Source organism: Chiloscyllium plagiosum, chromosome 1 (assembly GCF_004010195.1).
Source record: "Chiloscyllium plagiosum isolate BGI_BamShark_2017 chromosome 1, ASM401019v2, whole genome shotgun sequence".
Taxonomy (NCBI): Eukaryota; Metazoa; Chordata; class Chondrichthyes; order Orectolobiformes; family Hemiscylliidae; genus Chiloscyllium; species Chiloscyllium plagiosum.
In genome coordinates, this window is record NC_057710.1 from 30,553,269 (window position 1) to 30,576,849 (window position 23,581).

At 41.2% G+C, this 23,581-nt stretch overlaps 1 protein-coding gene across 1 annotated transcript in view; it reads right to left on the reverse strand.

Annotated features, from left to right (window-relative positions):
* Positions 1 to 23,581, reverse strand: part of LOC122562013 (lipoxygenase homology domain-containing protein 1-like) — a 222,353-nt gene that overhangs the window by 2,020 nt on the left and 196,752 nt on the right. The window contains exons 39-48 of the mRNA XM_043714444.1: positions 22,167 to 22,314; positions 17,725 to 17,933; positions 15,601 to 15,786; positions 14,400 to 14,527; positions 12,786 to 12,903; positions 10,028 to 10,205; positions 8,707 to 8,892; positions 6,280 to 6,450; positions 1,898 to 2,036; positions 1,036 to 1,197 (exon numbers count right to left, since the gene is read on the reverse strand). Coding sequence (XP_043570379.1) covers positions 1,036 to 1,197; positions 1,898 to 2,036; positions 6,280 to 6,450; positions 8,707 to 8,892; positions 10,028 to 10,205; positions 12,786 to 12,903; positions 14,400 to 14,527; positions 15,601 to 15,786; positions 17,725 to 17,933; positions 22,167 to 22,314 — 1,625 coding nt within the window. The remainder of the gene's footprint in view (positions 1 to 1,035; positions 1,198 to 1,897; positions 2,037 to 6,279; positions 6,451 to 8,706; positions 8,893 to 10,027; positions 10,206 to 12,785; positions 12,904 to 14,399; positions 14,528 to 15,600; positions 15,787 to 17,724; positions 17,934 to 22,166; positions 22,315 to 23,581) is intronic.

The following is a 23,581-nucleotide window of genomic DNA, read 5'->3' on the forward strand; positions in this document are numbered from 1 at the left end:
TTGACCTCCTTCCATCTATCGCATTTCCAACGCCCCTCCCCCAAGTCCCTCCTCCCTACCTTTTATCTTAGCCTGCTGGGCACACTTTCCTCATTCCTGAAGAAGGGCTTATGCCCGAAACGTCGATTCTCCTGTTCCTTGGATGCTGCCTGGCCTGCTGCGCTTTTCCAGCAACATATTTTCAGCTCTGAAGAGGTTTCTAATCAACCACTTCAATGATATTATGACACAACACTGGAGCACGTGGGATTTGAACCTGAATCCCCTGGTTCAGACGTAGGGACACTACCATTGTGCTCTAAGAGGGCATGTAAGCCAGACCATAAATATATGCTCCAATGGGCATCAGTTGCTTTCAGTTGTCTCTGGAAAGGTCCGCTTAATTAGTAAAGGGACCAGCAGTGACAACACTGTCACTTTTAAGAACAGCAACTCACTGTCAGGAAGTATTAATGATAGAGAAAGTGTTATCAATGGGGGCATCTCACCATCAGGATCTGTTTCTAAAAAAGCAGTAGCCCTCATAGATGTTGAAATTTCAGCCTCATTAACCCTTTTGGAAAAGGACTCTCCACATCAATTCCAGTATGGAAATAGTCAGTTGGAATTTCCAAAGTAAGCTTCCAATCTCCTATCAAAACTTTGGCAGAAAGTCTGGAGAAAGTGGTGGCGAATGTGGGGAATCATATGGAAGATCTCTTTAGGGAGCAGCTTTGCCTTTGAGACCCCTTCTAACTAGATTCAGTCTCCTGCTGTCAGTTTTGTGCATAGGTTTGAGGCTCTGCAAATCAATTTCATTTTGATTCATTACAGGAAGTAACATTGGGCATGTTTGACTCAGGGCATCCAGGTTCTGAGGACAGATTTGCAGTCTCACCACTACTTTCTCAAGGGCAACTAGGGACAGGCAACAAATACTGGCTCAGCCAGTGATGCCAATGTCCCTCAAGTACACATAAAAAACATCTACTGGAGATTAAATTTATGCGCAGTGGTTTTTTTTTTATTTAATGTCCCAATTTAGACAATACTTACTTGTTACCAAGCTCCTTTTCTGTAATAATAATCTCCTTAACATGCCATTCTGCAGCATTCTTTGATGAAAATTTCCTTCCATCTCGTGGACAGTGACCCACACAGATTGTTGCTATATCACCAACGTTCTTTGAAGAAAATTCAAATTTGTCCTTTGCACCTCTAAACACAAAATAAATGCAGTCAAATCAATTATGAAGTTCTTCTAAAGTAAACAACTTCAAATAAACCCCAGTTATTACCAATGTAGTCATTTTTACCATTGATATTTACCTTCTTGTTCCTACAAAGCCATACAAGTGGACTGACTTTTATACTTCTCTCTGTAACTTCATTTGGAGTCATAGAGTCATAAAGTTGTACAGCATGGAAACAGACCATTTGGTCCAATGCATCTATGCCAACTAGATATCTTAAATTAATCTAGTCCAATTTGCCAGATGCTTTTTAGATGTTGTAATTGTACTAACCTCCACCACTTCCTCTGGCAGCTCATTCCATACACGCACTGCCCTCTGTGTGAAAACGTTGCCCCCTAGGTCTCTTTTACATCTTTCTCCTCTCAAATTAAAACTATGCCCTCTAGTTCTGGACTCCCCTATCCATGCCCCACATGATTTCATCTGCAATTCTAACAGGCTTTCCTAAAATTGGGGCACTTCTTAGTTCTCCCCATTTCCCAATACCTTCTGCACAATTAAGAGCTTGTTAAAATTCCAGTCTGCCATCTGTTTTAACTTCTGAATTTTCTTTTCTTCTCTTTACAGACTCTGTTGTCTCTTGACCGCGGGCTATGCCTTTGTTTTCTTTAAAGGAAAACTTTGCTTCAATTTCTAATGCCTTAAGCTATTGGCAACTTTACCTCAGAAATTTTCTTTTCTTGGAGGAGTTTTCCAGTGTGAATTCTTTGGATTTTCCTTTTTTCCCTTCAAACATAACCCAGACATTTTCCTTAGTCTCAGCATCATCTCCCTCACCCGTCACAGTGAGGATTTCATAGCCTATTGAGGAAAAGAACGTTATGAATGATTTTATCATCATGTGTATTCTACAGTGAGAAATACAGTAAAATATAGTGAAAATCTATCATTTATCACCACAATACAGTGTCATTTTGATACTTTAAGAATGAGAAAATTGAAGAAATGAAGCTTAAAGAGATGTCCATCTACGTTCGTTATGCAATGAATGTTCACAAAATGACAGAACATTCCTCTCAGCGGCCACTTAATGTCTGTGAGTTCTATCATGCTGCACCCACCTACAGCTTTAGCTATGAGAACGTTCTGCTGTGTTGGAAAGTTATAGAAGATTTCCTTGTGAAATCAATTAGAATAAAAATTGCTTTGGCAGTGCTGTCAACAGTATGATATCACTATGGTAACCCCAGTCTTTGAACTGAAAAGACAATTGTAGGAATATGAAACAAACACACAAAGTGCTGGAGAAACTGGCAGCATCTGTGGAGGGAAACATAAAGTTAATATTTCAAGTCTAATTTGACACTTTGGAACTGAGGGGGACTGGAAGATAGTGGCTTTTATACTTTTGACAGAAACAGAGGAGCAGCGAGTTGGTGTGGAGGCCCAATGCAGAAGACAAAGTGGTGGCTAATCTTGATGAAAGAGGAAAGGGAATTTAAAATGGGTGTAACGTAAGGTGAGACAGGGAGAAAACAGGTTCTTTCTACTTAGAGGAATGTAGAAAAGACAAAGCTGTGGAGAGTTGGGAGGCACAGAGAATGTAAGAAAAACTGAGGTCAGGCATAATACGATCAGGTTTTGAAGTTGTAGAATTCAATATTGAGTCTGAGAGGCTGTAAAATGTTTGAGGGAAAAATGAGGTGTTGTTCCTCGAACTTGCACAATGCTTCATTGCAGTCACCCAGTCTGCATCGGTCTCACCAATGTAAAGGAAACCGTATTGTGAGCAGCAAGTGCAGAAGAGTAGATTGAAAGAACATAAGAACTAGGAGCGGGAGTAGGCCAGCTGTCCCTTCAAGCCTACTCCGCCATTCAATAAGATCATGGCTGATCTTTCTGTTGTTTCAGCTCCACTTACCCACCCTCTCACCATAACCCCCTTAATTCCTTTACTGTTCAAACATTATCTCACTTAGCTTTGAAAACATTCAACGAGGAACCCTCAACTACAGGGAATTCCACAGATTCACAATTCTTTGGGTGAAGAAGTTCCTCCTCAACTCAGTCCTATATCTACATCCCTTAATTTTGAGGCTATACCCCCTAGTTCTAGTTTCACCTGCCAGAGGAAATAACCTCCCTGTTTCTATCTTATTTATTCCATTCAAAATGTTGTGTGCGTCTGTAAGATCCCTCCTCATTCTTCTAAATTCCAATGAATATAATCCCAGTCTATTCAGTCTCTCCTCATAAACCAACACTCTCAATTCCAGAATTAACCTAATGAATTTCCTTTGCACCCCCTCCATTGCTAGTACATCCTTTCTCAAGTCAGGAGAGCAAAACTGCAGGTGTGGCTTCACTAGCTGCAACGTAACCTCCCTGCTGTTAAACTCATTCCCTCTAGCAATGAAGGACAAAATTCCATTTGCCTTCTTAATTACCTGCTGCACCTGCAAACTAACTGTTCAAATAATAGTCCTTTTTACTGTTATTCCTAACAAAATGGATGACTTCACTTTTATCAACATTGTCCTCCATCTGCCAGACCTTTGCCCACTCCTATATCCCTCTGCGAACTTTCAGAGTTCTCTGCACACTTTCCTCTACTACTCATCTCAGTGTTATCTGCAAACTTTGACACACTACATGTGGTCCCCCAATTCCAAATTATCTATGTAAATTGTAAACAATTGTGGCCCCAACACTGATTCCTGAGGCACACCACTAGTCACTGATCACCAACTAGAATAACACTCATTTATCCCCACTCTTTGCTTCCTGTTAGCTAACCAATCCTCTATTCATGCTAATATATTGTCCATAACATTGTGCACCTTTATCTTATGCAGTAGCATTTGTGTGGCACCTTGTTGAATGTCTTTTGGAAATCCAGATGCACTGCATCTACTGGGCCCTCATTATCTATCATGCTTGTTATGTCTTCATAGAATTCCAATAAATTAATTAAACATGACCTACCTTTCATAAACCCATGCTGTGTCTGCCCGGTGAGACAATTTCTATCTAGATGTCTTGCTATTTCTTCCTTAATGATAGACTCAAGCATTTTCCCTACTACAGAGGTGAAGCTAACCAGCCTCCAATTCCCCATCTTTTGTGCACCTCCTTTTTAAAACAGTGGTGTCACATTTACTGTTTTCCTTTCTGCTGGAACTGCCCCAAAGTCCAACGGATTTTGGAAAATTACTAGTTCATTTGCTATTCCATCAGGGCTGGGAGACTGGTCTACCTTTAGCTCCATTACCTTGCCCAACACTACCTCTTTCATGATAATGATTATTTCTAGGTCCTTACCCACCTCAGTCTCCTAATTATCAATGTTATTCATGTCCTCCACTGTGAAGACTGACACAAAATACCTGTTCAATGCCTCGGCTTTTTCCTCATTTCCTATTATTATAGCCCCCTTCTCATCCTCAAAAGGACACGGTTTACCTCAGCCACCCTTTTTTATTTTATATATATGTAGAAACGTTTGCTATCTGTCTTTATATTCTGAGCTAGTTTACTCTCATAATCTGTCTTACTATTATTTTTGGCTTACAAATAATATGCTGCTTCACCTGGAATGTCTGTTTAGGCCTTGGACAGTGAGGAGGGAGGAGGCGATTGTACGCTTCCTCCGTGATTGCATGGGTGTCATGAGGGAGTGAGGAAATTTTAGGATGATGAGCAATTGACCATTGAGTTAAGGAAGGAATGTTCCCTGCAGGTTGCTGAGAGTGGAGGGAAAGGTAAGATGTGTTTGGTGGTGGCAATCTGGTGGAGTCAGTGGAAGTATTGGAGGATAATTCCTTGAATGCAGAGGATAGAAAGTTAACCAAAATAACAATACTGTAAATAATACAGAAACATGGAAGTATGTTGATTTGTGTCTCATGGTCAGCATATCAGCATGCCTTTAGAAGCATACCAACAAGCAGCAAGAGTAGGCCAATCAGCCCTTCAAACCCGTTCCACCGTTCAATAAGATCATGGCTGATCTAATTTTACCCTTACCTCTATATCCCTGCATATCACCGATAATCTTACATGTCCTTGGACATCAAGAATCTCTGTATCCCTGCCTTAAAAATATTTAAAATTCGGCATTCACTGCCTTTTGAGGAAAGGAATTCCAAAGATTCTGATCTCTAAGACAAAATTTATTTTCCTCATCTCTGTGTTAAATGTATTGAATTTTTTAAAAACTATGACTCCTAGTTCTAGATTCTTCAACAAGAGAACATCCGATCAACATCCACCTGGTCAATTATATGTTTCAATTAAGTCACCTTTGACTCTTCTGAACTCATATATGCCTAGTCTGTCTAGCCTTTCCTCACAAGGCAATCAGCCCTTTCAGGTTTATTCTACTGAATCCTCTCTGAACTGCTTCCAACACATCAACATCCTTCCGTAAGCATAGTGATCGCTATTGTGCACAGTACAAGTTGCAGCCTCATCAATGTACATCCCTGTACGTTGGAAGCCTCCCTAGTCTTGCATTCAATTTCACTTTGCAATAAAACGTAACATTCGATTAGCTTTCCTGACTATTTGCTGTACCTGAATACTAACCTTGCGGGATTCCTGCACTAGGACATCCAGATCTCTCTGTATCTCAGATCTCTGTAACCTTTCACCATTATTTATTCTTTCTGCAAAAATGGACAATTCCACACTTCCCCCAGTCTACTGCATTTGCCTGATCTATGACGGTTCACTTAATCTATTTATATCCCTTTGTGGGTTCCTTATGCCCTCTTCACTTTCCTCCCTATTGTTGCGTCATCAGGTAATTTAACTATCACACTTTCATCCAAATCATTCATATAAATTTGTAAAAAGTTGAGGCCCCAGCTCTAACTCCTGTGACACACCACATATGGCATACTGTCAGCATAATTCGTACTCTCTGTTTCCCGTTAGTGAGCCATCTGTGCATCAATACAATGGGTTTCTTTTTGTTTGAGTCTAAAACATAAAATCTACAACTAGTTCACTGCCAGAATGAGACTGTGTTTACTTAATACCTGAATTTGAGAGGCATGTTAAACAAGCTCTTAAATATGCAATGTCTGTAACTCAAACATACGTGTGCGGTCCGAAAGATCCAAAATGTCATTATTGGCGCAAGGGAGTTCACGGATGATCTGCCCATCATCCTCACTCTTGGCAAGCCAGCGGTCACAGGGGAATCGGAACGTTTCCTCCATGGCTTCATCCTTTACTTCCACATACTCTAAGTGCCAGCCAGCTCCTGGTCCTGAAGGATAGAAATTAATAAGAGCTGCATTGGCTACATTCTTGTTGTCATTCTCACCCTTGCTGTGAGTATTTGCATAAACTCGCATCTCAACACATAAAACTTACACTTAACAAGACTTGACAGAGAATGTGGAACACCCTGAGGATATAGGGTTGCACGGTGGTTCAATGGTTAGCAAAGCTGCCTCACAGCACTGGGGATGTGGGTTCTATTCCACCCTCAGGCAACTATCTGTGTGGAGTTTGCACATTCTCCCTGTGGCTGTGTGGGTTTCCTCCAAGTGCTCTGATTTCCTTCCACAGTCCAAAGATGTGCAGATTAGGTGAATATAGGGTGATTGAGGTGGGATGCTCTTCAGAGACTTGGTGGGCCGAATGACCTACTTCCACACTATAGGGATTCTATGATAAGGTTGGGAAAAGGGGAATCTTTGTTTGATCCTGAGGTTCTCTCCTCGGGTCATGAGGAAATAGATGCATTTGCATAATACTACAGAAAGATGGAAGGTTATATATTGGAACAATCCTTCTTTACTTTGATACAATAAAATACACAATGGGCTGGTAGCAGTCGAGATAATAAGCCTATACTTGTTAATCTGAAAAAAACGTAGCAAGTTCCCAACATTTTACATAATTCCAAACTGTAAAGACAAAGTATGTCTGAAAAGAAACCTGATCACTACTTACTGTATGAGGCAAATCTTAATGGAGAAAGTGAGGTCTGCAGATGCTGGAGATCAGAGCTGGAAATGTGTTGCTGGAAACAGCAGGTCAGGCAGCATCCAGGGAACAGGAGAATCGATGTTTCGGGCATAAGCCCTTCTTCATCCCATTCCTGAAGAAGGGCTTATGCCCGAAACGTCGATTCTCCTGTTCCCTGGATGCTGCCTGACCTGCTGCGCTTTTCCAGCAACACATTTCCAGAGGCAAATCTTAATGTCTACTGTGATCTCAAGAATTTAATGAAAGGAAGCAAAAGGCAAGCAGAGAATGTCTTTCCCCTGGTACCTCATGGTCGTACAAACACCTTTAGTAGTCATGAAGATTTGGGGGCAGGGCGGTGTCAGAGTTTATTAAGTATGCAAATCCAAAGGGAGTTTACCACGATGAAGGAGGAAACTCGGGGTGGGAGATGAGGGCATTGAAACAGGTTAGTGAGACAGATGAGGTTCCTCATGGCTCATGGTTACCTCTCTCAAGGCCCCTCACCCGAAAACAGAGGCAGCATAACTGAGTAACCTGCCCTGTGTGCAAGGATAAAGGTAATCAAATATACACTCCAGAACCACCCCAACTGAACAGCTCTGATGCTACTTGGTGATTCTCAAGGATTGTTAAACTCCCAAAACGAAAGAAAACTTGAGTCATGTTTAATGAGTACAATAGTTTTCAGCCACCCCAGAACACAGTGATAGGAGTGTTCAGCTCCACTCATTGGCATTGTTTGGATTTTCACATTCTTAATATTCAGGCAAAGTCACCCGAATACAGCTCAGGCTCCTTCTCATAAAACAGTTCAAATGATTCTGGGTTGTAATTGGCTCCATTGAGTTACTGGGAGAAAGTGAGGACTGCAGATGCTGGAGATCAGAGTCGAGAGTATGGTGCTGGAAAAGCGCAGCAGGTCAAGCAGCATCCGAGGAGCAGGAGAATCAATGTTTTGGGCTTATCCTGTTCCTCCATTGAGTTACTGGCCCAGTACTGTCCTCGTGAGATCATGGATATCAACTGAAATCCCAAGTTTGTCATGTAGGGAATAATAAATTTAAATTCAAGGATGAGTAAAGGCCATTCAGTCCATTGACATTTTAACCTTTGATAACTCTCCCATTACTGCATCCCCTACATTTTGAATGGCCTAATACACCAACTACCCACTTCAGGCAAAACATTAACCTTCGAAAGAAAAGCTTTTTTTTAGTTATCCCCCTTAAAATGACTTTTAATTGATATGATTTGAGGTAAAATTTCAAAGACTTATGCAATTGATTTGCCCTTTATCCAGTGGGAAATTTGTTAGAAAATTGCACATGTAGAGACTCCATTCAAGAATCAGGGTCAATGAATGCACTATAATTGATAAGTTGTCAGATTCAGGATCTTGGAAAGTCTAATCAACCAATTTGTTCATACTTTCCTGAGGTAGAGAGCAAGAAGAAATACAAATTACTGAAGAAATAAAGGATAAAAACCAACAAGAAGGAAATCTATGAATGTATTTTTATATATATGTTTGCAGCATTATACATACCCTTGTTGTCATGCCAAATTCGAACCTTAGACAGGTCTCCCAGGCTTAACATATCTGGAAACTTAAAAATATCTGTGGATTTCCGCTCAAACTTGTTGGAATTATTAGACTGCTTCAGTGCCAGGGTGCCAGTGTCACCGTGCTCTCCGAAGATGATAAGGAATACGTTGGCATCAGTTCCCGCCCCTGATTTCAACAAATAATAATATAATGTAAATACACCCTGTGTATTTAACTGAGCATGTACAAGGCAGCCCCTTGCTGTAAGATGAGGACTATATTGACTTTCATGACTAAGGTGTATCTAACATTGTTACATAGCTACAGGAGCAAGCCATTCAGCCTATTAAACCTGATCTAGACCATGGCTGATTATCTCCTCCATACCTTTTGCCTATCTTATCTCCTTCGTTATAATCTTAGTGCCATTAGTCTTGGAAATGTATCAATTTCTGACTTCAACCTGCTCAATGTTTGGGATAGAAAATTCCAAAGATTCACCACCCTCTGTCTAAAGAAATTCCTTCTTATCTAAGTCTTAAATGGCCTGCACATTTGTTTGTAAGCTTAAAAAAAATACACTCTTGAATAAGGTCATACAACACATGGCAATGCCAGAGCCATCACTCCAAATATCTGAAGCATTATTGCGCAGGGAAAATCTACAAGGTCCTTCAGCTCCTATCTGTGTATAAAACGTAAGGTTGGCACACAGCCAGTCCCTGGAATGAGTTACTCAACAAAGCATCCAGTTGGAATGTGCAGCATCATGGAGAAAAACTTATTTAAACAATCTTGTTGATAATTCTGAAACAGTAGCTGCTGGAAAAGCTTAGCAGGTCTGGCAGCATCTGTGGAGAGAAATCAAAGTTAATGTTTCAGGTCAGGTGATCCTTCCTCAGAACTGATGGTAGCTGGGAAAATGTCAGTTTATATGCAGAAGATTTGCCAGTTTTGCTGGCACTTTCTGACTAGAGTGTGCAAGCTAAGAACTTTACATTTGTCATGCAGTGGGGAGCAGTGTGAGGGGAAATCTCCACATTTTATTGACTTAAATTTTTGTGGCTTGCCAATGTGGTATTTCCACTTATGGGTTCTGAAATGCAAGTTCATATGCCTTATAGAGATACCAGAACTGAGTTCAGGCTGGAATTTTATTGAAGAGTTCAGGTGATTTATATTTTGCATTGTAGATATCTGCTAGTGAGTTACAGGTTAAAATTTATTTCCCAATATGGCAACATTGGATGGTCAATGGTAACTGTGAACTGTTGTGTATTGAGTCAGTGATTAAGGAGAGCCAGACTATATTCTTACCAACCTGAAATGTCACTGGTTTTTACAGTAATGATGTACGTGGTTTTCTCCATCATCACTTCATCGTCAATCACTGCCGCCAGCTCACAGCTAGTTGACCTCTTGGTGCCCCGTGTTTTGGACAGCCAGTCATTGTAGGTAAATGTGGTCACTTCCTGGGTGGCCTGGTTCAGCATGATAATCTAAAAGAAGGTAAAGAATCAGTCTGATGAGTGTGGAACAAAAAAGAGCTTCTCTTTCCTTGAACATTATCATCATGTGGAGCTACTACTCACAATCTAATTTCCATTTCTCTAAGGAAGGTCAGCAATGGACATATACACTTAGAAAACTGGAAACTGCATCTGTGGAATTCTGCTGTCTTGTAATTGCTAATTATTCTAATCTTTCCAACTGTCACTCAATGTCTTTTTCTGCTCCATTGTGATTCCTTTTGCATCTGCATGCACCCAGCCACTACACCTTTCCAAACATGCCCAATGTGATGCAGGATTCCAGTGCTGCCCCCTTGACATTAATCATTTAAAGACCATACCAATTAGCACACTTGTGTAAAAACATGAGGCAGTTTTTGGAGGTAGGAGGAAAAGGTGTTTCTGGAAGTTTTGCCTCAAATTGTCCACCTGAGGGATTCCTGCCTCAGAATGATCTTGCTGGAGGTAGGAACAGAATGACAAAAAGGAGGAGAATGGTCAATTTTCTTTTAGAATTAAAATCCCTACAGTGTGGAACAGGCCCTTCAGCCGAACAAGTCCACATCAACCCTCCGAAGAGTAACCCACCCAGACCCATTCCCTATATTTACCCCTGACTCAAAACCTACACTATGGGCTGTTTAGCATGGCCAATTCACCTGGCCTGCACATCTTTGGATTGTGGGAAGAAATCCACACAGACACGGGGAAAGTGTGCAAACTCCACACAGACAGTCATTGAGGCTGGAATCGAACCTGGGTCCCTGGCACTGTGAGGAAGCAGTGCTAACCACTGAGCTGCCATGCCTACTTGTTGATAGTTGATGGCCCCTCCCCTGCTTCGTAGATGGCTCGAGTGAAATCTCCATTAATATCTTACCCTTTCCAAAAGAGTCACAGCAATGGCAGACCATCCAATCAACAATGAAATTCCCTCTCCATAGTGATGGCCACACAGCTGTGGTTACACATAACTGTTAACAACTTGTAAATTCTTCAAAGGGCTCTATAATGCCCTACAGTGAGGAGCCATACAGTGTTCCTGATTGGTCTGGGATCTCAATAATCTCCTCTAGGCGGTAGGCTAGACTCAGACATCATCAGTTCAGGCAGCATCCAAGGAGCTTCGAAATCGATGTTTCGGGCAAAAGCCCACAAATGATAACGAAACCCAAGAATCTTCTAAGCTTTCAAGCTTCGCCAAATTCTAATCTTTTCCAATCATAAATGGCGCTTACAATTTCTTCCCATCAAATTTTGGATTATTTTTAGATTTAAAAAATTTTTTTTAGATTACTTTGTTCCACTATTTCTCCTCCCATGATCAAAGGGAATTATTCAGTCAATTCTCTCACCATATTACTTGGGCTTGCTAATGCCTTGCTTGCCTTTGAAAACTCCTAAAAATTCCTGACGCTTAGCAGCAATGCCCATTTTGTTTCATTGGCCTGCCTCACTGCCTAGGCTTGTGCAGGGTAACTAGTCCTTTTCACAATGTTCAGGGTACTCAGCACTGCACCACAACCTTAACTTCAGGAAGGAAGTGCTTTTTTTTCAAAATGGCGCGTGAGCTTGACCTCTTGTTGCAATACAATTTGACAAAAAGCGATTGTCTGATGGCATCTTGTCCAAGTCACAATTATTTACTATTCACTCACTATCACCAGGCTGTATGCAATCCTTCCCCTATTTGATTTGCATAGGTCGTGAGACTCTGAGTTTGCTGAAGAGTCGAAAGGAGCTGAGATTTCCATACCCGATCCAATGTGCTGGAACTGCAGTCACTGCCAATGACTGAGATCAAGTACTTCAGATCAAAAAGGATCAAACACAGATTTTCATGATCCACAATGAAGTCTTTAATTGTTTAGGAAGAATTATGATAAATTTCAAATATTACATTAAAGAGTGTTTTCATCCTTGCCACATTCTATCATGCGAAGCAGTTATATCACCAGACATCAAGCCATTTTACTCTCAGAGAACCAACTTTTAAGTCTGCAACCTCTGAGCTCAAAACTGCTGTTGTCAAGTGTCCCTTGAAGTACTCCTTCCTTCAGTATTATTTGATCACCGCTCAAGGATGTCAAGTACATGGTCTTGTTCAAGCCACATGGAATCAATCCCAAACATTCCCTGTTCAAATCCATTCAGCCTTGGTCAAAATCAACAAAGTCATGTGACCATGACTGTGTTACAACTCAAGAAGCACAGGACTAGGAGGAGGCCAATCAGCCCTTCAAATCTTTTTTTCTCTTCCGATTGGAAATGGATAATCGTGATTTTAACCCTGCTTTGGTAACCATTAATACGTCTGCTCAACTAAAATCTAGCAACCTGGTTTGAAAATTTCAATTGATCTTAGCATTTGTTTTCAGAGGAGACTTCTAGATCTCCACTACAGTTTGGGCAAGGAAGTGTTTCCTTACATCAGCCCTGAATGGTTCTCAGTTCTAATTTTATGTTTACACCCTCTTACTCTCAACTCATCCGCCAGTGGAAATAATTTCCCTCTACTTCCCCTAGCATGATCCCACTTTCCCATTGGTGTCATGACCTCAGCATCACCTTATCCAGGAACCAGTCGGGACGATATCCTTTACTGTCAGTGCGAATCCTTATTTTCCGGAGAGGAGCAATATCTGCAATCACTATGGAGAAGGTGTCCTGTTGGCCTCTTTCAAATCTGGAAGATAAATGCAACATGGAACGAGAAGCAACACAAACAGTAGCATGGATCAATAACCACTGCAACATGAAGTTTTGAATTTGGTGAGAACAGAATCATTTCAAAGTGGCATGAGAATCAGGAGATGAAAGCACCTGGCCAAAATCCAATGGGATAGCCATAGAAATGACAGGGAAATGGAGTGACCGGGCCTGCTGATGCCTCTGTACTCATTAGAATATAGAAACAACCTTATCAAAAAGAAAATAAATTCTTTGGGGACTTGACTGTTAATTAGTAAAGTTAGGTCACATGGGATTCAGGATGAGCTTGCTCATTGGATACATAGTTGGGCATAACGTCAAGAGACAGAGTGGTGGTTGAGGGTTGTTTTTTCAGACTGGAGGCCTGTTAATGTCCCAGCCAACTATCCCTGGGTACATCCTGATTGACTTGCATGACAGACATGACCGAGGCAGTGGCACAGTGATAAAGATTTGGGAGAGAGGTGACCAAAGGAGTCTTCAACATCATGGCATCAGGTTAAGCATGGCAAGGAACATTCTGCTGATTACCAGTTACTGCCTCCATCCTTTCACTGATGAAACAGTACACTTCCATGTTGAATACTCACAGGTAGATCCAAAGAAGACATTCTGAGTGATGCAGAATTCTGCATTGTCTTATTCAATCATTCATGGGATTTAGATGTAGCTGAAAAGGCCAATATTTTGTAACTCATCTCTAATTGCCATCAAACAATATAGCTGGCTAAGCCAATAAGAGGGAAGTTCAGAGTCAACCATATTGCTATGCGTCTGGAGCTACATGAAAGCCAAACCAAGTGAGGATGTCAGTTTCCTTCCTGAAAGGGCATTAGTGAACCAGACGGTTTTCACAATTTATGATGGTTGCATTTTCATCATCATCATCATTACTGAGATGAGCTTTCATATCAATTGCTGTGCATTGCTACTTAAAGTTTAAATTAGATGGCACAGTGAGATGCAGTTTCCCACTTCCTGTTTCAAACTGAAAATGCCCATAAAGTCCAAATTTATTTTTAAATTATAAAAGAAGTAGCAAATAGCTATCAAAACACAGCTTTATTTCTGTTACTGATAAATATAATTTGCAAATAAAGGCTTTGAAGACACGACCAGTTCTGAAAATGAGGTGAATCAGTACTAACTCTTACATGATGCAAACTTTAGATATTGAAGGCTACTGTCTGAAAGAGCTGAAAATGTGTTGCTGGAAAAGCACAGCAGGTCAGGCAGCATCCAAGGAACAGGAGAATCGACGTTTTGGGCATAAGCCCTTCTTCAGGCTTATGCCCGAAACGTCGATTCTCCTGTTCCCTGGATGCTGCCTGACCTGCTGCGCTTTTCCAGCAACACATTTTCAGCTCTGATCTTCAGCATCTGCAGACCTCACTTTCTCCCTACTGTCTGAAAAAATCACAGATGGATCTGATGTTGGAATTTGAAATCATATTGAAGTTTAAAACCCACCTGTCTCCATTTTTATGAAGTAGCATCTCCTCTGTGCTCCCATTGGCTCCAAAGACAGACATGTAAATGTTGGCATCTGTACCACCATTTTGGACATCACCAGTAATCACAGTTATTTCATAAGAGATCTGTTCAACAGCCATATTTAGTGTTAACTTATCACTAATGTCAGGTTTATTTTATAAATATTTTTATTGAGGAGAAACTTTTCTTTACAAATATGAAATTACTACAAAATAATATAACAACAATGACGGTAAACAAACTACTACTCTACTCTACTCCACAAACAATTTAAGAGAAAAAAAACTCTACACAAACTACAATTCAATAAATAACTAAATCAAAACAAAAATAAACTAAATTAAACCGAGTTGAACCAAGGCAAATTACATTAAGTTACAACATTCAGTGCAATCCCACCAAAGCTCCCCAATTCCAGGAGCATCAGTTGACATACCCATATTTGTTCAGAATTCTTCCTGCCAGGGGTCCCCAGGGCACTAGACACAGCTTTCATGGCTACACAAAGGCGCTAACCATTATAGCTGATAAGTCTGCGTCTATATGGTTCAAAAAGGCCGCTGCATCCTATAAAAAATTTCTGTTTTCTGGTGCACCATACTTGTAAGTCCAGGGGGATGTGCTCCATAACTAATTTACGCCACTATGAGATCCTGGGGGATTTTCCGACACTCAGCTCATCAGGATGTTCTTCCTCGCACAAAATGAAAGAATACTAAACAATTTCTTCCCATGTGCGTCCAAACAGGGGAGATTCGGCGGCTAACCCAAGAGGAGGGACACCGAATTTACTTTGACCTCGGTTCCCAAGAACTGTTCTAATGTCAAGTTTAACTCGAGAATTTAGTTATTATTTCATCATTACAAATTCAGTTTCTATTTATCTCTCTTCTACTTGATCCATTTCACCATTACTATGCTGATTCCCACTCACATCATTTATTGTATACAATTTCATTACTGATTCGCTATTCCAGTCCACTTTCATATTGCTCCTCTTGGATACATTCTATTTCTTTGCACCTTTCATTTTGACCTCTATTCACACTTGTTTCTTATTTTCAATAATCTCCAATCCCCAAACTGAACACACTTCCTATTCTCCATTCAAATCCATCTAATTGTGTTTAATTATGTATTTCTGACACATTATGGAAAGATGTGAAACAATTCCTACCTTTTGTCCAATCTGGACAGCTTCTGCATCAAGAATGTTGAATACCCGTGCTGTCAGTCCATCACCCCTGTCTTTGGCAAGCCAGCATTTGCAACGAAAGACATACATGATGCCTTTAGTCGGCACTGAGATTTCCAACTCCTCCACTAGCCAGCAACTCTCTGGGGTGGCACCATCGTGACCCAACTGTTCAGGGACAATTAATGATGATCAGATGACAACACAATACTGGAGATGTGAAAGGACCAAAAGATGAGTTCCATTTTGTTACAGATAATGAAGTAATATTACAGCAAAAAAATTGTTGGAAATACTCATCTGATCAAGCAGCATCTGCGGAGAGAGAAACAAAATTGACATTATCAGGTCAATGACCTTTCATCTCAAGTTCTTTGCTTCTCTCTCTGTCAGGTGTGCTGAGGGTTTCTATTGTTTTCTGATTTCAGATTTCCAGCTTTCACAATATTGTGCTTAGCTACTTCTGAAGTCTCGTCTCTGTTGTAGTGTAGGAAACACAGCAGTTAATTTGTGGACTGCAGGCTGCAGTACATGACCAGATAGCACAATGAACTACTTTATTTTCTGTTAATCATATCACAGAATCTTATGGTTCTTGATGTTTTGTTGTTACAGGAAGATTGTTTTGATGTCTCATGTGAAAGATGTAAACATTCGATCAACTCTTCACTGGAAGGTCAGCCTAGATTCATGTTTCTGCAGTGGGGTTTGAACCCACAGCCCTCTGAGAGAGATTATGTAAACTGGGCCTTTCATTTTAGCATTGAGCACTGCATCCAAAACTTACTGAACATTGGTGGTTTGTGTGCATGTGAAGAATGGCTGCTTGATGTGTTACCACAGAACCGTACAAACATATAGTTCAGAAGAGGCTACTGAATCTGTACTATAATATACTATTGAAAAAAACTACTAAAAATATACTCAGGAGATACAAGTCCCACTTTTCTGCACTAGGTCCATTACCTTGAATGTTATGACACTTCAAGTGCTCATCATGTACTTTTTTGAAAGTTGTGAGGTTCCCTTGCTCAATTACCTTCCTAGGCAGTGCATTTCAGACTCTCCACCGCCCTCTGGGTGAACATCTTTTTTCCTCAAATACCCTCGAAACCTTCTGACTCTCACTGTAAAATTATGCCCCCTTGTTAATGACCCTTCAACCAAGGGGATCAGCTGCTTTCTATTCATCCTGTCCCTCATAATTTTACCCACCTTTGATAGGACCCCTCTCAATCTTCTCTGCTCCAAAGAAAACAACCTGAGCTTATCCAACCTCTCTTCATCACTGAAATGCTCAATCCCAGACAACATTTAGGTGAATTTCCCCCTCCAGTCACATCCTTCTTATAGTGTAAGCAAAGTCTTGTACAGCTCCAACATGACCTCCCTGCTTTTATAATCTATGCCTTGACTGATAAAAGCAAGTATCCTGTATGCTTTCTTTATCACCTTATTAATCTGTCCTGGGAGAAAGTGAGGATGGCAGATGCTGGAGATCAGAGTTGAGAGTGCGGTGCTGGAAAACTGCAGCAGGTCAGGTAACATCTGAGAAGCAGGAAAATTGACGTTTCAGAAATAAGCCCTTCATCATGAATAGTTCCTGATGAAGGGCTTATTTCCAAAACGTTGAATCTCCTGCTCTTCGGATGCAGCCTGACCTGCTGCAGTTTTCCAGCACCGCACTCTCGACTATTAATCTGTTCTGCTACCTTCAGGGAACTGTGGACGAGCACCTGAGGACTGCTCTATTCCTCTGAGCTTCCAAGTGTCTTGCCATTCATCGAGCACTCCATTGTCTTGTTCCTTCTTCCTAGGTACATCACCTTACATTTACATCTATCACTGATCTGACAACCTGACCAAAAAGGCAGCTAGTAAAGGTAACTGATCTCCACTTAACAGCAGTGTTATAATTGCACTTTGAATCAAAAATGATAAACTGTTAAATTATTGATTTTATTCCCTATCTATCTCTTGTTGGTAAATACTTCTAAATTTATGACCAAATCTAGAACCTGATCTGAGCAGTTTCCTGCATTAACACAATGGTTGCTGGACAGAATCAATACTTTGGAGCACAGCAGCCATTTTATCTGAGCTCACCTCAATTTTCTTAATCTCACCAACATCCAACCCCATCACCTGGAACTTTTCCATGGATCCTGGCAAAAATGCATTCTTCCCTTCAGGAAGGTCCAGCCACATTCGTGAAGTCTGAATCCTCATCGGCCCCATGATAATGATATATACACGGCTATTGGTGCCAGCGTCTCTTTCCTGGCCTGTGGTAATTGTTATGTGATAAGGAATGTCTGTTAACAGATGAAAGTCAAGGAAATGTTTTACTTCATTGTCTCATGATGAGCTCTCCCATGTCAATTTTTCCTTTGATTTGATCACAAATCTCTTCAACAATGGTTGCAGCATGACCTGGAGTTTAGATTAGATTAGATTAGATTACTTACAGTGTGGAAACAGGCCCTTCGGCCCAACAAGTCCACACCGACCTGCCAAAGCGCAATCCACCCAGTTCCCTACATTTACCCCTTTACCTAACACTATGGGCAATTTAGCTGGCCAATTCACCTGACCTGCACATTTTTGGACTGTGGGAGGAAACCGGAGCACCCGGAGGAAACCCACGCAGACACGGGGAGAATGTGCAAACTCCACACAGTCAGTTGCCTGAGTCGGGAATTGAACCCGGGTCTCTGGCGCTGTGAGGCAGCAGTGCTAACCACTGTGCCACCGTGCCGCCCAACCTGTCCACGGTTTTCCTGTTCGGTTCTGGAGGTACCAGATATGGATGAACAGGTTATGTCAACTGCACATTTTTAATGACTGATGAATGACAGGCAAATAAATCTGAGTGACAGGCGAATGTGAGGCTTGCCAGCCAGATGAGTGGCCAGCTGTAGGTTCCCATTCCCAAGCTGCTGCTAAATAGAAATGCTAACCAAATCAACAATTTTCTCTATTCTTTCTGCATGCTTTAATGTTCCTGTCCATTGTTCAATCTTTAGTGTATTGCTGCTTCATTTTTGGGGTTCAGGGGTGGCACAGTGGCTCAGTGGTTAGCACTGCTGCCTCACAGTGCCAGGGACCTGGGTTCAGTACCTGCCTTGGGCAACTGTCTGTGTGGAGTTTGCACATTCTCCATGAATCTGTGTGGGTTTCCTCCGGGTGCTCTGGTTTCCTCCCACAATCCAAAGATGTGCAGGTCAGGTGAATTGCCATGCTAAATTGCCCATGGTGTTAGGTTCATTAGTCAGGGGTAAATATTGGGTAGGGGAATGAGTCTGGGTGGGTTACTCTTCAGATGGTCAGTGTGGGCTTGTTGGGCTGAAGGACCTGTTTCCATACGATAGGGAATCTAATCTAATGCATGAGGAGAATGTCTGCCCGTTGCTTACCTGAACACTATGACCTATTTCTAACTATGGGCTGGGTAGAGATGTGTTGGAGGCATTGTATGGATCATCTACCCTTGGGTCTATCTCCAATATGACCAATTCATGGTCATTCAATCCCTGCTACAATAATATTAGCAGCAGGGAAGGGCCAATGCCAAGGAAGGAGCCCATGAGGTTTAGCTTACGCTGTTGCTGGGTAAGGTGGGGCACGGACTAGGGACTTACCTTCAGTCTGGCCCCCATTAATTCCTCTTGCTCACAGACTGGCTGCTGTCCCAACAGTAGCCACCATTCCACTCTGGTGCTGTTGGTTGTACAGAATGGCTGGGCTTTCAACTACAGAGTACAGCACTTGGCAACTCTATAAGGATGGCCATCCTCTCCAGATGGGGGCAGACGTCACACTCTAAGCCAGTTAATGCCTGCTCAAAGTTAAGTGGCTGCGGGGCAGTTAGTACCAACAGGGATGCATTCTGAACTGACTCTTCAGATGGCAATGCAAGAAACATGGCCATTGAAGAGTCTTGCCAAAAATACATTATGACCCACAAGGAGCACATCAAGTCCATCCTATAGCTCTGTCGTGGAATCTAATCTGTTCCATTCCTCTGCTCTATCCTCACAGGCCTGCCAAGTGCTCAGTGAACTTGGTTTTGAAATAATTGATTGTATTTGCTTCCACACCCCACATAGGTCACTTGTTGTGCAAGAATGTTCTTCATCACCCCCTTTCTCCATCTCATATCGCTCACTTAAAACATTAAATATTGTCACATTGGCTTATTTGAGCAGCTTTTCTTTACCTAGCTTTGTCTAACGCTGTTATAATTTTGTGCAACTCCAAAAAAAAGGCTCCCTTCAATCTTCTCTGCTCCAAGGAGAACAGCTACCTTCGTGGCTAAAATCCCTTGTCCCTGGCACCATTTTAGTACATCTGATCTGCACCCTCAGAAGGACCCTCACACCCTTCATTAAATGCAGTGACCAGAACCAGATGTAATAGAGTTGGAGCCTAACCAGAGCTTGATAAAGTTCTGAATAACTTTGCTGGTTTATACTCAAAACCTCTATGAAGCTCATCATCCTTTATGCTTCACTAATTACTTTATCAATATGTCTGTTACCTTCAAAGGTTGATGCAAATGAACCTCCAGGTCACTGCGTCCCTACATCTTGGGTATTTCAGTATACAGTTTTCTGCAACTTTTCTCCTTTAGTTTCTTAATTTCACATTTCCCAGGCTGTTTCGCCATTAACTTGCAGCCCTTAAGTGTGTTTTTTCCTAAACTGAATATCAGTGATTCTCCCTTTATGGGATCTCACAGGAGAGCAATTAGTTTAATGTGCCTATGATATTTCTGAAAGCTTTATGCAAATCTGTTGCCCTTTCTATGCTCAGACTCCAATGTTTCTTCCTTTATTTCTCATTTTCCGGCATCTCTCTCTCCCAATATTCCTCACTAACTTCACCATTATCTTTCAGCCTTTAGTTCTTTATCCCCTTCAGGAATTTTTCTTCTATCACACCCTGCAGTGTGTTTTGCCTCCATCACTCATATTTATGTTTCTCCCTTCTGTTTCTCTCTCAATATGCTTCTCCCTCTGTCTAGTCCTTCATTGCCACTCTGTTCATCTTTAACCTTCCACACATCTTTTATCAAGTATCTTGCCTATATTTTCTCTCCTTTAATTTCTCATCTTAAAGTATTACTTCCTCCACCTCTCATGCTTCAGTTGCATTCTCCTCCATCTCTATTTGATCAGTGTGTCCTTCCCTCCATCTCTTAATTTTCAAAGTATTCCTCCCCCATGTCTCAGCCTTCAGTGGCGTTACTGTCATAATTTAATAAACATAGCAGCCAATTAACACACAACAAATTCCCACAGAAAGCAATGTGATAATGAATAAGTTATCTGTTATTGTGAAGTTGATTACTGTGAATACTCTTAAAAAATCTCTCTGTATCTGCTCCAAACCTTTATGTCCTCCCTGAAGTGTGCCACTCAGAACTGGACACAATACTTTGCTTGGACTGTGTTTTAAATACATTTAATATAATTGGGAGGGTGGAGCACAGTGACTCAGTGGTTAGCACTGCTGCCTCACAGCACCAGGGACGCAGGTTCAATTCCCTCACTGGGTGACTGTCTGTGTAGAGTTCGCACATTGTCCCCATGTCTGCATGGGTTTCCTCCAGGTGCTCCAGTTTTTTCCCACAGTCCAAAGATGTGCAGGGACCATGCTAAATTGCCCATAGTGTTAGGTACATTAGTCAGGGGTAAATATAGGGGAATGGGGCTGGGTGGGTTACTTTTCAGAGGGCCGTTGTGGTCTTGTTGGGCCAAAGGGCCTGTTTCCATACTGTAAGGAATGTAATCTTTCAGGCTTTTGATTTGATGCCTGTTTTTAAGCACTAATACCTCTGTTCTTATGCCCCGTTTAAAAATATACCATTTCCTCTTTCTAAAATGCACTACTTCGCCCTATGCTGCATTGAATCTAATCTGCCACGTGTTCGGCCATTCCAACAGTCTGTCTATGTACATTTTTAACTGACTTTGTCACTGTTAACTATTTTTCCAATATCATGTCTTCCACAAATGTGTCCCTTATCCCCAAGCCCAAGCCCAAGCCACTAATAATTATCAAAAGCAGCAGTTGTTTGAACCTTGCAGAACTCCACAGTATATTTCCCTTCAATCAGGAAAAGAAAAATCCACCACAACTGTTTTCTGTCTCTTAGTCACTTTTGTATCGTTGTAGCTATTACCCATTTTATTCTATGATCTGCAGTTTTGCTAATGAGCCTTACTTGTAGCACCTTATGGAAACATGTTTGCACTTAGTGATTTCTGGTCCCAAGCAGGTATTCAGGAAGGACTGTGTTAGTGTGCTTCTCCCCTGGGACGGAGAAATAACCACTGTACATTTGAAGTAGCTGACAATAATAAAAAGTGCAAAGAGGAAAGACAAAGCATCCTTTATGGCAATGATGCAGAAAGCTATGTGGTGTATCATAGATTTTGCTGAATGGACAGAAGGCTATCTTTATTTCTTTTAAAATCTTTTCGGAAAGCTAACTACAATTATTTTTATAAGCATGGACAAGATAAAGTTGAATATATTCTTACTAGGTCCTTCCTCAATTGTGTCTTCAATAATACTTTTCCGTTTACCCTTCTTGGTGAGGGCACTATTGTTGATGTTTCGGACACTCAATGAGGAGCCATGTAAGCTTTTAGCAGAACTGTAAATACTTGATCGATCTCCTTCATAACCCTGTAAGGACAAATGGAAAGTATCATCCAAGGTGAAATGGCATTCACTCAGATGCTTTAAGTCCAACATCATCACTGTCCTAAATCTCTCATCTCAGTTTCCCATATTGTTCCAATCCTCAGCTTTTTCCACAGCCCAATTTCACTCCCCTGTTTTGATCTCTTTATGTTCAGTGTAATTGATGCTTTCGAACTGTTGCTCACAGACAGATGAGGAAACTTCCCATAAAGGGGTGTAAGATTGACAACTCGAGGAGTGATCCCACAATCGTAGTCTCATTATTGTTGTCTAAGGAGCCCAATCACAAAAGGTCCACTGCTTTTTGTCATTTATATAAATGATTTGGATGTGAAAATAGCAGGTATGGTTAATAAGCTTGCAGATTACACCAACATTAAAGGTGTAGTGGACAGCGATGAAGAGTACCTTAGGTACATCAGATGGACCAATAGGCCAAGGAATGACAGATGGAGTTTAACTTATGTGGGCTTTAGATGGATATGGGCCAAATACTGGCAAGTGTGATGAGATCTATTCAGGATATGAGGTAGGCATGGATGAGTTGGATGGTAGAGTCTGTTTCCATGCTGTACAGCTCTATGACTGAGGGATCCCAGTAATATTTTCCACACTGGTTTGTTAAGTGCCTTAGGCCCTTCCCAAGCAAAGCATCACAAGTGGACAAATGACTTGGGTCCAATTACAAGAATAAAGTCAATGTTATGTTACATAGAATTGTAGGAATCCCAATGCATATATTGACCAGTGAAAGTAAGTTTGAGGTAGACAGCTTGGTGCTGAATTAGAATGCACCAAAGCCATGGTTTGGGATAATGGCTACCCTGATCCAATAATTGTCTACTCTATATTGCAAATTGATGGTCTTGAGAAGTGTCCAGCACAACTTCAGATTAGTAGCAGAGTAAGGTACCTCAAAGGTTTGAGCAATAGTTCAAGTTACGTACTTCACATTGTTACTATGAAAAAGCAACACAAGTGATGTTTGCCACTAACAGGATGCTGCTTTCAAGCTAAAAGCTGTCCTATTTATTGCACAAATAAGTACTATGGCACATGAATTTCAGTGACACTTGGTATATAGGTCACATGGCCCAAAGTCTGACAAGATTGTAATGAACAGCATTAACCTTTGCAGCAAGCAAGGTATTGACTATACTCAAACAGCCAGGTGAGGCAAACATCACAACACAGTGATATGATCCCATGGATTAGACAATATTCGCTAAATAATCCTGACTGTGTGAAG